Source organism: Eubalaena glacialis, chromosome 15 (assembly GCF_028564815.1).
Source record: "Eubalaena glacialis isolate mEubGla1 chromosome 15, mEubGla1.1.hap2.+ XY, whole genome shotgun sequence".
Taxonomy (NCBI): domain Eukaryota; kingdom Metazoa; phylum Chordata; class Mammalia; order Artiodactyla; family Balaenidae; genus Eubalaena; species Eubalaena glacialis.
This window is the reverse complement of record NC_083730.1, coordinates 86,120,058-86,136,306: the sequence shown is the minus strand read 5'-3', so window position 1 is coordinate 86,136,306 and position 16,249 is coordinate 86,120,058. Positions and strand designations below refer to the sequence as shown.

The following is a 16,249-nucleotide window of genomic DNA, read 5'->3' as shown; positions in this document are numbered from 1 at the left end:
GGCAGTCGATGTAGAAGGGAAGGTCCCAGGGTCCCAGACTGATTCACATGAAGTCAGAAATCCAGTTAGAGCTTCCCAGTAGCCCAAGCGAAACAGGAAATAGGAAATAAGAGTCATTGATACGATATGTCAGGCCCAGGAGGGAAAAAGATAAGATTCCCCCAAAAAACTTCCTGGGCACATGGCACTAACAGAACATGTCCTGTCACATTTGTGTCACTGGGTGAGAAGGAGGTCTTATTCAATGTCTCTGGCTCATTTTATGATTCTTGGCTTGCTGCTCTGGGAAAAGCAGCTTCTTCTCCTCTGCTGAGCCTCCTCCTTGGCACAGAAGCCTCCCGGTCCTGCCCAGCCCTCCTACCCCTCGACTGGAATGTGAACAAACCTGCTGGTAAAACAAAAACACAACCAAGTGCTGCGGGCAGGAGAGGGGCCCGGCTGGCCGGCCGCGGGGAGCTCACCGTGCATGTCCATCATTCCCGGGGAGGAGCTATTCTCCGGCGTGGTCACCTCTGAGCCACACTTCTCATCTTTGCCCTTTTTCTTGTTCTTGTTTTTCTGGAGGAGAAAAAGGATGCAGAAACCGAGTCACCAACTGTGTGTGTGTGCACACGCACGAGTGAGACCCTGGGGAGCGGGGTGAATATTTTATTCCGCTGACTCATCCTGGAGCCCCCAGGGCTCTGGAGGGCTCCACTGGCCCGCATGTGAACACGTCCCATGAGGAGCCTCACCTGCTTTGGAATCAAGGAGCCCTGTGGAGGGGAGGCTTCCGGGGCTGGGCTGGGGGGCTGGGGGTAAGGCTGCCTTGCTTCTGCGGCCAGCCCCGCAGGCATGCAAACACCCTGGCTGGCGGGAATTTCCTCTGGGGAAAAGGCCATGGTCACCCTGCCCGAAGCAGGTACAGTACAGGGCTGCCAGGTGAGGGATGGAAAAGACAGCTCACACATTTCCACTATCTTCAGGCCCCTGGGACTGCCTTCCTCAAAGACAGTCAGCTGACTTCCGGCTCGACACTGGGGACCAGGTGAGGAGGAAAAGCCCAGGGGAGGAGGGAAAGGTCAAGGGGATGCTTTTTGTATGTGCTTCCATTTTTGGAATTGTGTGGAAACAACCTGTGTCCATTGGTGAAAGACTTGTTAAACACATTACAGTACATTCCCTCAACGCAGGGGGATGCAACAATTACAGAGTCCAAGTCCAAGCTCTTCCTGTACTAATATGGAAGGATCCGCAGAAATATTCACATATTAAAATATTTCAGTATCTCCAAGATGTATAAAAGAAAGGTGCAGAACATGTGAACAGGATGCTGCCACTGGTGGTAAAGGAAGAGCATAAATGAGCATGTGTTTGTGTTTTTGCATGCACAAGCTCTCTGGAAGGATAAACAAATACTGGTTGTCTCCAAGGAAAAGAGCTGGATGGGGCTGGAGGTGTTCAGCGGGGATGGGAAGCAGATGTATAAAAAGATAAGACTGTAAAAAAAAGTAACGTTTGAAGAATATGCAAACCTATAGAAACAGAAAGTAGACTGGTGGTTTCCAGGATCTTGGGGAGGGTATGCGTTTTGTTTTCGGGGTAACGAAAATGTTCTGGAATTATAGCAGTGATGGTTGCACAACTGTAAATATACCAACACTGACTGGCACACTTTAAAAGAGTGAATTTTATGGCATGTGAATCGTTTTAGTTTTAAAAAAGAGTTTTAAAGTAACAACTGAATTTTGTAACATGTTTTACCTATTTAAGAGAAGACAATTTTCAAGAGTTCTGAAGAAAAAAAAAAATGATGTAACCACGTCATACTGGGTGTTTGAAAACAAGAAAAGAGGGAGTTCCGTTGGCGGTCAGGTAGTTAAGGCTCCACGCTTCCAATGCAGGGGGCGTGGGTTTGATCCCTGGTCAGGGAACTAAGATCCCACATGCCGCGCGGCCAAAAAAAAACCAACCAAAAACAAGAACATGAAAAGCTATCCCTTCCCACTGCAGATTACCGGCCACAACCATCAGAGATTCGGATTCAGCTATCCAGGGTGAGGCCCAGGAACCTGCATTTTGTTGTGACTCCCAGGGGATCTAATGCTCAGCCAGGCGTGGGACCCACCACCCTAGAGAAAGGGGGGAGGAGTATTGTACATCTTGGCTCAGAGATGACAGCGAATCAGCATCCGAGCACTGTCTGCACAGCTGTGCTAAGTTCTTCCCATATGATATATTGCCTTTGCTCTGTTGCAGAAACCCCAGGAGCCGGATGTTACTGTTCCACCGCACAAAAGAGGGAACTAACCCAGCAAGGTGGGGTCACCTGTCTGGCATCACAGGTTAATTGGGGGTAGTCTGTCCAAATCCAAATCTTGAGGTCTTTACCCAGCCCCAGGCTGCCCTGTCCTTCCTGACAGCCCATATATTATATTCTCTCCTTCATCACAATCCATTTGGCACTTCCCTGATGTCTGTTTCATGCTATTCTATAATTATCTTCCCCCAACAAAATTATAAATTCCTTGAGAGCAGGGACCACGTCTTCTCAAATGCAACTGGCGTTTCTACAACACCTAATGATGTGCAAGGCGCAGACGTGGGCAAGAGCCAGGAGCTGCCTTCGAGGAGGCTGGCTGCACTCTGCTCTCCCTCTGGAACGGCCGGCACCGAAGGCCAGGACAGTCTATGTCGGTGCCTCTGGGGAAAGCAGCCCTGGTGGCTCCACGAACCAGCCCAGGCGAGGACCAGAAGGGATGAAAAGCCCCCACGTTCTCAGCCCAGCACCGACCCACCCAGGGGCCGCATGTGATCAAAGGGTCAAGAATGGAGCCTCAGCCCTGCCAGGAGACCCAAGACTCGTGGGGCAGGTCACTGGAGACTGTGGAGGGAGGCTTCATCCCGCGGTTTTTTTTTTTTTTGGCCACGCCACACGGCATGCAGGATCTTAGTTCCCCGACCAGGGATTGAACCCATGTCCTCTGCAGTGGTAGTGTGGAATCCTAACCACTGGACCGCCAGGGAAGTCTCTGCCCCGCCTTATGGCCCCTAGAAACCTACCAATCATGCCCACTGTCACGACTGGAGGCATGTGGTCAGTGTGAGCTGAGCCATCCTTGCATAGTAGGGAAGGCACTCAGGCAGGAGGAACAGCCCACGCAAAGGCCTGTCAGTGGGACCATTCTGGATTTTGACTGGAAATGAGAGCAGCTGACCTGTGGGTCTTTGAGGGTAACTGGCCTGGGAGCCACCAAGCTGAAAAACTATCCGTGATGCGGGGCAGGCCTGTCATCAATGCCTCCCTGAGATCGAGCACAGCCACGAGGGCTCCCCCTGGTGGTCACAGTCACCGCCCCTCCTGGAACCCTCCCGTCAATGGCCCCTGCTTCTCCGCACCAAACTTTCACGCTGGGGTCACCCTTCACCAGCAGCTCCAACCACCAGAAGGCTCTCCAAGAGTGGAGACAGTATGTGCTTTGGAGTCAAAAGACCTGACATTTGCTGTGTGACTCTGGGGAAACGGCTTCGCCTCTCTGAGCCTGTGTCCTCCCTTGTCCAGAGTGGATAAAGAGCTCAACTCCACAAAGTAATGCCTGGCAGATGGTCAGGTGCCAAGAACGGCACTGCAACGATGGGGGAGGGTCTGCCCGTCTGCAGGTACCGCCACGCCCACCGCAAAGCCATGGTGCCCAGGGCCTCAGGGAGGGGATACCTCTGCACTAAGCAGTGTGCCCACTGGCAAACCATGGGGCTGTCAGCCCCGAAGAGGTGACTTACAGGGGACATTCCCCACCTCTCTGAGGGCCAAACTCTGGGGCTGGATGATGGGGGGAGGGGTAGACACAGGTCCAGCAGCCTCTCCAGCCCTAAGCTGGGTCCTTCTGCTGCCCAAGTGGCCTTGGCCCCAGGGTCCCCGCATGGTGGGTGGCCGTGGACAGCCCCCTCTCCCTGTGATGGGAGGGAGTGTGGATGGACAGCCCCACCCCAGGGGACCGGCCCCACATACTCACATCGTCAACCTTTGGCTCCGTCACAGGGACCCACTTGTAGATTCGCAGGGATGTGTCACCCACAGTCACCCACTTCTTCTCCCTGCAGAGGACGAGGAAGAACCCATTACCAGGGGGCTTCGGGGGCAGGCCCCTGCTCACGCCGGTGGGGGGCACAGGCCGCACTCCCTTGGAGCAGCTGTGACACGGTGACAGCTCCGGGCAGGGCTGAGAGAACATCTCCGCATCACACAGACGAGGGCTTGAATCCCAGCTCTGCCGCTTGCTGGCTGGGGGCCCCTGGGCAAGTCACTTCACCAGCCTGAGCCTCAGTTTCCTCATCCGCTAGACCACATGGGGTCGTCAATCTCTCCAGGCTGCGGAGAGTGAGACAAAGCATGTCGACAGCTTCCTCGTGCCTGGAAGAGAGTGCCTGGTAAGACTGGAGGGGAGGGCGGGGCTGCCACTGGGATGATTCCTCTGGATGGAGGGAATCAGCCCCGGTTCCTCCAGCCTTCACCCCCCAGAGCCAGCGAACTGGGCCACCCGAGCCCCTCTGGGCAGCAGAGAGGGCTTCAGACCAACAGGGCATTTCCTCCGTGGGGGTGGGAGGGTCTTCCCCAAGGGCACCCAGGGGCTCACCCTGCCCCCTGTCAATGCCTCCGAGGTCGTGGGAAGGGAAGCAGGAGCCGACAGCATGAGTAACCACCCCAGGCTCTTCCGGGCAAACGCCAGTTAGATCAGCCCGGGGAATGGAGAGCAGGGGGGAACCTGGATGCCCAGTGGCCTCGGCCCCAAGGGCAGTCCCCAGATGCTGAAACCGAGGGGCTGCGACAGGGAAGCACAGCCCCGTCTGCGGGCAGCCGCAGCCGGGAGGTTGCCTGCCCTGAGACCCTATACCTCGGTTTGGAGACAGGCTTTTCAGTTCCAGGGTCTCAGCTCCTAACGTCTGCACAGCTGCCCCCGATCCACCCCCAGCCGCATCCTAAACTCCTGGGGCACAGTGCCCAGGGCCCCCCAGCAGCCAAAGGCAGGTTGATGGTGAGAAGCAAATCACAAGCCACGAGAAGGAAAGGGGGTGACTGCTTTCCACTAAGGGTAATGATGGTAATTACCACTCTCCCCTCCTACCTCTCCGCTTCGAGCATTGTCCTTCTCTAGCTATATCACCCCAGCCTCCCAACTTCGGTCCTCAACCTCTGGCAGCCTACGAGTCAGGTCCTGTCACCTCCTGCCAGTAACACTAGGAGTGACAGCCAGAGGCCACGTGCCTGAGGACACCACGGCTAAGGGAGAGCCCCCCCAGAAGGAAAGCTGGGGTTTCAACCAGGGAGCTGGGCTCTGGAGTCCACGATTTGATGGGACAGCCAGACGTACACCTGCTGTAGGTGGCATAGCGGCCAGTAGTCCTCAGCAATGTTAGCGACACGGGGTCCACCAGAGCTGAGAATTACGTGTGGCTGTGGGCGCCTCATCCAGCCTCCCCACCAAGACCTTGGCCTTGGGTCCTCTCCTCCATGGGCAAGTAGCCCTCCCAAGCTGGTGGGACACGTTACCGCCACCTGGCACCCCTTCACCACTGGGGGTTCCGGGTGCCCAAGCACACTCAAAACCAGCTGACCCAAATCACGGACACTTCCACTCCCCAAACTGTGCCTGCTCAGGTCCCAAAGTCCGAAGCTAGGGCCTGGCTTTTCCTTATTCTACTATGACCATTTCTAGTGCCTTCTGTGTTCTAAGCACTGTACACACTCTATCTTCCCATAACCTCTTGTGGCAGTAACTGTCACTTTTCCTGTTTGACAGATAAAGAAACTGAGGCAGGGGGAGGTGGAGTCATTCTCCCCAGAGCCAGTGTTCCAATCTCCACGCCACACTGCTTTTTGGAGCAGCCTCCCCTGCCCCATCCCTGCCCCGTTTAGCCCTGAGAGAATTAAATAAAGTCAGGCACGTAAGTCACCACCACCTGTCCCCAGCCTCTCAGAGGCAGGATGGACGATCCACAACCCCAGTCTTTCCCCACCTCCATGCTGAATAATCAGCAGGTGCCTGGAAGGGACAGAGACATTCCAAGAAACAACCTTGGTGACAAAGCAACAATCATAATGGCCATTGTGCGCTGAGGGCTTCCGTGCCAAGCACTTTACTTACATGCCCTCTCTCCCGACAACTGCCAGCAGGCCTATGAGAGGGAGACTACTGTCACCCCACTTTATAGATGGGGAAATGGGAGGCCCAGAGAAGTTATACCAGTAGCTCATGGTCACACAGCTCGTCAACGGCAGAACCAGGACTGGACTCGGGCTCTGACCCCTGCTATTCTGTCTCCCATGAAAAACTAAGAAATGCCTCCACAGAGCACATCGGTGACAGAAGCTGGACAAAGAAGCACAAATCGCCCAAATCCCACGCAAATGGCCAAAGGCACTCACTACTCACAAGCCCCTCAACTGGCTTCCTTGGTCCGGGCCCCACTAGGTCAGCAAATCCAAGGCTTGATTGTGTTAAAAAAAAAAAAAAAAAAAATAGTAATTGACTTGCAATACACAGGACACCTCTCAGGGCAGAAAGTGTGCCAGATCTGGGCTTCGCAGGTCACACCTGAGCCAAGATGAATGTGTCAAGTGGCAGGTGCTTCCCAGAGAGGTTACAGGCCCTGCAGGTTCTGAGCTGAACACAGCTAGGTTCTGGTGCCTCCCTTGGCCCGAGTTCCCAACTCACCCCAGGGATTAGAAACCGTTCTCCCGTTGCATTTCTAGGTGTGGGCATTGAGGGGCCATGGGACAGAGGGAAGAGCCTTGAGAACCCGACCTCAGCCTGGTATCCGGCCAGCAGCCACCCAAGGAGACACAGGCCCCAGAGCTCAGGGGCGAGTCACTGAGTGAGTAGCCGGTACTTCGGTACTTCGGAGACACGACCAGGGAGCACCGGCTGTGTCACCAAGCCAGCGGCCCGGCAGCGCCTCGGGAAATGACACAGGGACTCCAGAGAGCAGCTGAGAGTTCCCAACACCACCTCCAAACCCATCACCCTAGAACACACAGCCCCCCAACCCCAAAGGAAGGTATTAAGCTGTACTTAATTACATCTGCAGTGGCAAACAAGTGGCCAACAGGCATGTTTTGCCTGGCCTGCATGGTACTTTTAAAAATTTGAATCAATTGCCAGACTTAAAAAAAAAAAGAAGTCAGACCCCACATTAAAATCCAGATTCCTGGCCACTCTCAAAAACACGTTCTGGCCACGAGGGGCCCACATGCCCCGAGGAGCACTGACTCTCTCCAGATGGGGCCCTGTGGCTCCCTCGGATCCCCCAAGTCTCACCACCTGTAGGCACTGGGCTCGGATTCACCACAACGACCAGGCCGCAGCCCAACCTTGCCACGAAGCTGCCCTGGGCACGGCCTGAGCCCTCCTGCCTCGCTGGCCCCTGGTAACCAGCCAGGCTTAAGTGCCTCTCTCTTCCCCACCAGGCTTGGGCTCCTGGACAAAAGGAGCAAATGAGGTCCCAGCTGTAGGAACAGAGACCCAAACGCTCCTCCCCAGCACAGGCTCCTGTGTAAACTACGAGCACCCCTCTCCCCAGATTCTCTAGGCCGAGGGCAATTTCTAATGTTCCCCCAAGGTCAGGTCCAAGGAAGGGCTAGCCAGCCAGGGTGACCTGACTCCCTCAAAGAGGGCTCCGAACCCCTCACTTCCGATCTGCTTCCCAGAGCTAGTCCTTGATGCCATAGGAGGCCTGGCTACAGCTGGCCTCATCCTAACTAGGCCGAGGCCCGCTTGACCTGCTCTGTGCCTGGTAGAAGGGTGCCCCTGGAAGTACCAAGGTGAGGGTCTAGGCGCAGTCAAACCTCCCCCCGCCCCCAGAGACGGGCGGGAAGTCTCAGGGAACAGGCCTCTCTCTGTCTTCACAAGCCACCGAGGGACCCTTCAGACCACGGATCCAGGGGTCCCAGGCCTAAGCCTACTTCGAGGCTCAAGCCTTTGCCTCCCGCCCAGGGACTCCCCCTGCCCTGCTTTTCTCCGCCCACACCGGGCCTCCTAACCCTGCCCCAGCTTCCCCAAAAGGAGCCCACCATTTTGTTCTTCCTTCGTGTTCTGGCTGCCTCTCACTCCACCAAGCTGCCTTGCTGGGACACAGAAAGGAGAGGAGAAACGGCCGGCAGCTACCGACAGGGTGGCCACGGCCGGCTGCTGGCTTTTTCCAGGGCAGGGGAAGGGTAGGGCTGGCAGAAGGGGGAATTTTTAGGGGTCCCTGGGACTGAGGAGAAATACCACCCTAGGCTTACAGGCTAAGTGGTATGCTAGGCACCTCCATTCTGGATTTAACAAAACAAAACAAAACAGGATGCAGAGTTCAATTGGAATTTCAGATAAATGACGAATAATTTTTTTAGTATAAGTATGTCTCAATTAGTGCATGGGACATACTTACACTAAAAAAGAAAAAAAAGAAGTATTTAAAAATATTATTTCTTTGTTTATCTGAAATTCAAATTTAACTGGGTGTCCCATAATTTTATTTGCTAAATCTGGCAACCCAGTGTCCCAGCCAGTGGTGAAATGCACGGTTGGTGGCCACACAGTTAATAAACAACCCCAAACCACAAGGGCTGACTGGAAGACGCATTCTGAAGGCACAGCGAGGGTGAGATTTGGCTTCTCAGGGCTGGGGAAACCCAGGAAACAAGGCGAAGTCTTTTTTTACTTAGAATGGGCAGGAGAAAAAGAAAAAGAAAGAAGAAAAAAAAATCAGCAAAATGCAAGTTTCTACCTCACAGTAAGGACCGCATTTAATGACTGCTCCTGTGTGCAGGATAAGTGCTTTTCGAGACATGATGTTATTCCAGAAGGGGAGAAGGTAGCACAGGAGCCTCTTGTCGTGGTTAGAGAAGTTATGCGGTCAGCCCAAGGTCACACTGGAAGCCCAGCCATGAGATCCCAAAGCCTGAGGTCTTTAGAGGACTTGACTCGTAGTTTCCCAAGACACAAAAAAGGGAGGGAGACACGTTCTCCTCTCGTCCCCCCAAACACAGGCCTGGCCGGCAGCGGGCTGAGCAGCACTGAGGGCCACCAGGCCGGCTGCTCTGGGGCCGGCAGGGTGGAAAACCCCACACAGCTCCATGTGCCCTCCCAGCAGAGCAGCTGTCAGGGTGCAGGAGCCTCCTCCAGGCTGGAACCTGCAGCGCAAGGCCCTGCCAAGCCTCCCGCGGCACGGAAAGGCAGCTGGCCCCCACCCCTTTCTCACCTCCAGGCTGGTGACAGAAGGGACTCAGGCCCAGACAACAGCTCTTTCTTTGCACAGGCGTTCAGGCAGGGGACGACTCCAGCCTTCCCTCTGGGAATCCCGCAGGAGAGGGGGTGGTGGGCTTGTTTTCCGGTGTGCGTTTTGGCCTGCAGCTGTTTCTGCCATTTTTAAATGGCTCCAGTCCGGGCACTGGGCGCCCTGCGCACCAGGGGAGCTCCCACGGCAGGGAAGACTTGGATCTCAACTTTGGAAGACCTTCCCTTCTCACGGTTCTGAAAATTCTTTGTCCCACTAGAGCCAAACCCAGCCCTCGGCCGGGCATCCGGCCATCTGCAGACAGCCCTTTCCATAGGAGGCCCGGGAGCACGTGGGCTTTATTGATTTTCCTCTTGCCTTTTTTGTTGGGTTTGACTCAGAAAGGACAGCTAACTTGTGACACGGCTAGACTGGAGGCTCGCCCCCAGTGGTTTTGAGGGACCGAGGCGAGGCGTTACTCAAGAAATGACACCCCTAAACATAAACAGAGCCCGCCACGGGGCCTGCGGGGTTTGCAGGCTTTAAATAAAGGGTCAGTACGAGCCCGCGGGCGCTGACACTCGAACGGCGCTGCGGCTCCTCTCCCTCCCTGACCCTGGTGAGGCCGTGGGAAAAAAATAATAAAGTTGAAATCCGGGAGCTGGGAGTTTTCAACAAGTCCGCCCCAACCTGGCGATCGGCTCGCGCCTCGGGCCTGGCCCTCGGGCCGATTCCGAGACAGACCCGGACGAGGCCAGGGAAACGTTCAGTCGTATTAATTACAACCAGGCCACGCCGGACGGAATCTAACGTGAGCTGGAGAAACCGCACAGCCGACACCGAGTGCCCCTCGCCCCCCGCGCAGAGAACAAAAACAACGGCTCTCTCCGCAAAACAAACGCGAGCTGCCGGGTTCGGACAGGCAGACGCGGCCCAGGAGCGGGGTCTGGCCCCCAACATTCGCTCGCCCGGACCCCCGCGCCCGAGTCTGGGCACAGCGGGGCGGGAGGGGGGTGCCCGGAGCCCCGGGCCCCGCGGCCGCCGCCGGCGTTTCCTCCTCGCGCTCGCCCCCATCTTTCTTCCTCGCCAAGAGCCCTCGCTCCAGGCAGCCCAAAGCGCTAAATTTAAACGGCTCGCGCTCTGCAAACTCCGCAGACTCGAGGGCGCCGGGCCTGGGAGGCGGGGAGCGAGCGAGCGAGCCAGCCAGCCGGCCGGGGAGGGAGGGAGGGAGGGACAGAGGGAGGCCCGGCGCGGGCAAGGGCGCGGGGGCCGGCGCTGCGCCGCCCGGGGCGCGCGGGTAGGAGACGGAGACGGCGGCTGCGGCCCGCTCGGTGCCTGCACAATGGAGCTCGCGCTCTCCCCTCTGCCGCCGGCATCGCGGCCCCGGCGCGCGGGAAGCCGCTTTCATGTGACTTGCACAAACGAAATGGCTTCTGGGGCCGGCCCCGAGCCCCCCTCCCGGGAGCCGAGCGCCGCGCCGGGGACTGCTCGCCGCTCCACCGCCCGGCCCGGGGCGCCCGTCGCCTCCAGGCTGCCGCCGCCGCGCCAGGTGGGCGACAGGCGCGAGCGCACCTGGGCAGCGGCCGCGGCCCCCGCCGCGCGCAGGTGACCCGGCTCGCGCGCCGCCCGCCCTCTCCAACTCCCGGGCCCGCGGGCGGCCCGGGGCGCTGCGCCCCGCCGGCTTTTTGTATCTGGTCTCGGGGTTCGAGGCGGCCGCGGCGCGAGCCTGCAAACGAACGAGAGAACAAGCCGGCGCCTCCGCTTACCATTTGCGCACTTTCTCGATAGCCGCCATGACCCTCTTGATATCATCTTTGGCCCGGCTCCTGGTCTCGGCTCGAACCGACCTGCCCGACATGGTTCTGGCGGGGAGAGAGAGGCTGGGGGAGCGCGCCCGCCGGGTCCTGCTCGCGCTCCGCGGCGGCCACACTCGCGCCCGCCCGCCCGCTCACTCACACACAGACACACACACACACTCGCACACATACACACACACACACACAAAGCCTAGTGCCGCCGCGCGCCCAGGGCCCAGTGCGCAAGCGCCGGGCGGCAGCTGCACCGAGCAGGGGGAGCAGCGCCGCCGCGGCCGCCGGTAGTGCGGCCTCCGGGCGCCGCTGCCGCCGCGGGGCAGCGCCGCGAGCCTCTCCGTCCACCCGGGGGAGGCGCCCGCGACCCCCCGCTCCCCGGGGAGGCGGCGAGGGGCACCCGGCGACTCCCGGCTCCGGGCACGCGGAGGGGAGGCGGGCCGGGGGACGTGCGCGCGGACACTTACTCGGAGGCCGCAGGTGCCGGGGGGTCCCCGGGAGAGGGCGGGCCGGCGGGGCGGCCGGCCGTGGAGGGAGCGCATTCCTGGGGAGCCAGCGCGGCAGCCCATCCGCTGCCCGGGGTGTGTGGCAGCGTCTGCAGTAATGGAAGTTTCCTGTGGGGCTCCCGACTTCTCCGAGTTGAAGGCGCCGATTCGGGACGCGAGGTGCTCTTGGAAAATGTTGAGAAACGCGGACCTGTGCTGACCGCTGACCCTCTGCCCGGTTTAAATACGCGAGCTAGGACGTCGCTTCCCTATCCTTCGTCCTTCTGGAAAACGAGGTTGGGAGGAAAGGTGCCTGGGGTGACCACTAGAGACATTCGACCTTGCTTATGAAACAGCTTTCGGCGCAGGAAAAGCTTGATGATTATTTATCAGCATTTCAACAGACCTTTCCTCCTAGTGATAAGTTGCCCTCACCATAAATAAAGTGAGGGGGCCCACGCTGGGGTTTCTGTTCGAGAACCACGAGTTGAGTTTAAGCCACTCCTGATGTAAGTCCCAGGCTCAGCCCAGGTGCTGCCACCTCACAAATGGCCCTGGCAGGTAAAATGGACTGGCCAGCGACAAGGAGGACTTCCGGGCTGGTTTCTTCCCCGCGGTGCCTTAGGACAGCTCCGCACGAATCTACAATTACCAGGATAAGCCAGGGGCCTCAACCTTGTGTTCAGCTGCAGCTAAACTATCTTGACCAGAGCCAATTCGTGCCCAGGTGGATGCTGGGGAAAAAGAGTGACCCCGTTAGCAAGCCCAGTGCCTTGGAGATCAACTAACCCAACATCAGTCATTTTACATGGAGGGAAACTGAGTCCCAGGGAAGTTCAAGGACACAGCCATAAGCTAGATGTTTGTCTTCCGCTCATTCTAAAACCAATCCCTTTCCCCTGAGGTTTTGGTTTGCGGGAGAAAAGCTTCTGGCGATACGGAGTGGAAGCTGCACTGCAGGCCTTTTCCTATGCATGTCCTTTTACCATCCCAAACCCCAAGTTCCTGATGTGAGGATTATACAGGAAAACATGTAACAGTGGGTCATAAAAAAGCGGTCTCATACCATTGGCCCTCTGACTTACCTGGCCAGCAGATACATGCTTAAGGTTACACAGAACTTTTTAAAGCATATATTTGAATTAAAAATGGGAAGATATATTTAAAAATCCAAGTATTGAATGATGAATGGACAAATGGGCATATCTATACAATGGAATATTATTCAGCCATTAAAACGGAATAAAGTACTGATACACGCCACAGCCTGGATGAACTTTGAAAACATCCTAAGTAAAAGAAGCCAGTCACAAAAGGACACATATTGTGTGATTCCACTTATATGAGTTATCTAGACTAGGCAAATCCCTAGAGACGGAAACCGGAGGGACTGCGGGGAGGGGGGGAGTGGGGAGTGACTTCAGATGGGTACAGGTTTTCCTTTTGGGGTGATAAAAAAGTTCTGAAAGTAGGTAGTGGTGATGGTTGGACAACTTTGTGAATGTGCTTTCTGTCGCTGAATTGTACACTTTAAGATTGTTACAGTGGTCAATTTTACATTATGTGTATTTTGCCACAATAAAAAGAAATCCAAATATCCAGCTTCTCTAGAGATAGCAGAAGACCTGCAAACTGGGCCCCAAGTGCCACATGGCAACAATCAGCTGGAGCTGAGGAGCCCTGTGCCCCTCAGATAAAGCTCACTAGGTCACCAACGTGTCACCCAGTCACTGTGCTCATTTGTGTTACCACATGGCCCCTGAAGGTGTTTGTGTTTTTGATCTCTGATTAAACTATAAAGCTCTCTACAAATGTTCCTTATAAATCTAGTATGGCACTTTTTATAGTTTCCTGTCCCCTGCGGATATTTTTACACTTCTTTCTTTCAACAAAGCACACTTGTTTTATAGTCTGTGTCTGATCATTCTGATATGTGAAGTATCTGAGAGTCTGTTTCTGCTGGTTCTTACTCATGGTGTCCTATTTCTTTGTGATCTGTCTGGTTCTCCTTGACCTTGCTGGACATTGTATTTTAAAATTTATTTATAGGGATAATTTGAGGCCTAGAATGGAGTTACCTTCCTCTCGAGTTGCTTTACATTTGCTCTGCCAGACTCCTGAGGGCACTGCGAGGGCAGGATGACTAACATCCAAGTTCAGGGCTCATGGGTCCCTGGACCCCCAGGTGATGCCGATATAGGTCGCCTAAGTGAGTGAGACTGATTTGCTTATTGTATCCAGGGTGGGGTCAGTGATGTGCTGCAGCTGACTGGCAAGCCTGCGCTTCCCAACTCTGTTCAGTGACCTCCTATCAATAGTTCTAAATCAGCCATGGCGGAGCATTTACACTATGGAAATTGGCAAATGCTATAATACATCAGGACCCTTTCCCAACCCCACCAAGAGCTGGTGATAAGCATTTACCAGCACACCACTGGGCAAGGTCTCATCTCCCACCCAGTGTGGACCCTGGACTTTGATTTCCGACCTCTTGCCTCAAAAAAACCATTCACACTGAAGTTCAAATATGCCAGACTTGGCAAATATCTACAGGGTTCAAGTGGCTTCCTTGCTGGACTAGCTTTCAGGGTCCTCTTTTTCCTTCAGTTTCGCCTATTCCTTACTATCTTGTCAGCATGTGGTGGCTTTTAGGATTTTTTAAAATATGTTTTCTAGCGTATGTTCTAGCATTTTTAGTTGCTTTCAGCTTGAGCGTTAGTCTGAATAACTAGTTACCAGAGACTGGAAGTCAAGCTCTCTCTGAATGTTTGTGATTATCTTAGACACGTTAAAAGAGTGATCGTGGGGTTCCAGAGGGGAGTTACTTAGTTATGGCTTGTGTCTTGACCTAACTGTGCCTCATCTGTAAAATGGGGATGAAAATAAGACCTGCCTCACAGAGTTATGTGAATTAAAAGCAGTATTTGTCAGGGAAAGTGGGGGGAGGGATAAATTAGGAGTTTGGGATTAACATATACACACTACTATATATAAACTAGATAACCAACAAGTACCTACTGTATTGCACAGGGAGCTGTACTCAGTATTTTGTAATAACCTATAAGGGAAAAGAATCTGAAAAAGAATACATATATATGTATAACTGAATCACTTTGCTGTACACCTGAAACTAATGCGACATTGTCAATCAACTATACTTCAATTAAAAACAACAACAACAATAACAAAAAGCAAAACAGTATTTGTCAAGAATTTAGAACAGCGCTTGGCACACAGTAAGTGCTAGATACCAGAAAGCATTTGTTAAATAACAGACCTGGATGATCTTTGCATCAGTATGCCCCACACTGGGGTTTGAAGTCAAACTACTCTCCCTAGGCTGGTAAATTCAACCCTTACGTCACTCCTCCTCCTCCGGGGTTGAAGGCTCATTCACCATGGGGTGGGAGGTGTGGGGAGGGGAAGAATAACTCTGGAACAGAGGTGGAGATGGGTGATTGTGAGGAAAATGCAGGCCCGGCCCTGGTGCTTCTGGGCACCTTGGTCCTCGCCTAGCAACTTGCAACCGAGCGCTGTTTTCATAAACAGAGGTGCTTTGGTGTTTGGGGAGCAGGTCGTTAGCAAGGCCCAGCCAAGAGGGAAAACTATGAAGGGAACACTCCAACCACAGAATGAAATACAGTCCCTTCCTCGGAGACAGGAACAGAAAGGATGAGCTGCGGAGGCTGAAGCCTCCCTCCTTTCACAGAAGAGGATGCTACTGGGACTTCCCTGGTGGTCCAGTGGGTAAGACTCTGCGCCCCCAGTGCAGGGGGCCCGGGTTCAATCCCTGTTCAGGGAACTAGATCCCGCATGCATGCCGCAACTAAGAAGTCCGCATGCCGCAACAAAGATGCTGCATGCCGCAACGAAGATACCACGTGCTGCAACTAAGACCCAGTGCAGCCTAAATAAATAAATAAAATATTTTTTTTAAAAAAGGGACGCTACCATCCAGTCACACAGCCAGTTAGCAGAGTTCTGGCCAGAGCCCTGCTCTCCTGACTGTGTCTCTGGACCGATGCTCCCCACTCCACAGTCATCAGGATGTGGACAGTTGCAAATCAGCCCTGTGGGAGTGCTCTCAGGACACTCCTGTCCCTCCCCCACCCAGAGAGGACGGGTAAATATTTACCAGCACGCCACTGGTGGAGCCCAACAGGGTCCCAAATTATCGTAGGGAAGGTCTCCCCCATAATGTGTGCCTGATGATGAATTTCAGATAGACTGGGGAGCCATTAAAAAAATTTTCTTTGATAAATCAAATACTCCAATTTGCTTCTCTGCCTACTTTTTCTTGCCTATAATTACAGCTCTAAAAATGGTCACCAGCTCATATACTAATAGACTGGCAAGTTGTATATCCATCCATGCAGCCACTGGCTTGCCTAAAAGTTGGGCCACTTGAGGCCATATAGAAGCAAAGAGATAGTAGATATAAAGTGCTTCAAGAGACAGATGTGTTCAGCGGTGAGACGGTGTAACGCAGGCTCTTCCAACAATGAATGATTAAACACAGAAGTCCGGTCATGACCCAGTGACCTGGAGCAGAGTTGGAATGCATCTACCAACGTGCTTGGTGAGCTCTTAGGTCAGGAATCCAGAAGGCTGCCCGAATGTCTTCTCTTGCTCCCACGTGTGCAGTCATTTTGGCCGCCCAGCATCTGAATACCCTTCCTAGTTCTGGGTGAGCCTTTGTGGGTGGAGGCTGCCCCCCACTAC

The 16,249-nt window shown here is 54.7% G+C and overlaps 1 protein-coding gene across 2 annotated transcripts in view; it reads right to left on the bottom strand.

Annotated features, from left to right (window-relative positions):
• Positions 1-11,868, bottom strand: part of BCL7A (BAF chromatin remodeling complex subunit BCL7A) — a 29,554-nt gene extending 17,686 nt beyond the window's left edge. The window contains exons 1-4 of one of the 2 annotated variants that reach the window (XM_061169820.1): positions 11,510-11,868; positions 11,001-11,096; positions 3,993-4,074; positions 462-558 (exon numbers count right to left, since the gene is read on the bottom strand). In XM_061169820.1, coding sequence (XP_061025803.1) covers positions 462-558; positions 3,993-4,074; positions 11,001-11,092 — 271 coding nt within the window. In that variant the 5' untranslated portion in view covers positions 11,093-11,096; positions 11,510-11,868. Of the gene's footprint in view, positions 1-461; positions 559-3,992; positions 4,075-11,000; positions 11,199-11,509 lie in introns of those variants that run through there. The other variant, XM_061169821.1, reaches the window with a different exon arrangement.
• Positions 11,869-16,249: the final 4,381 nt, after the last annotated feature.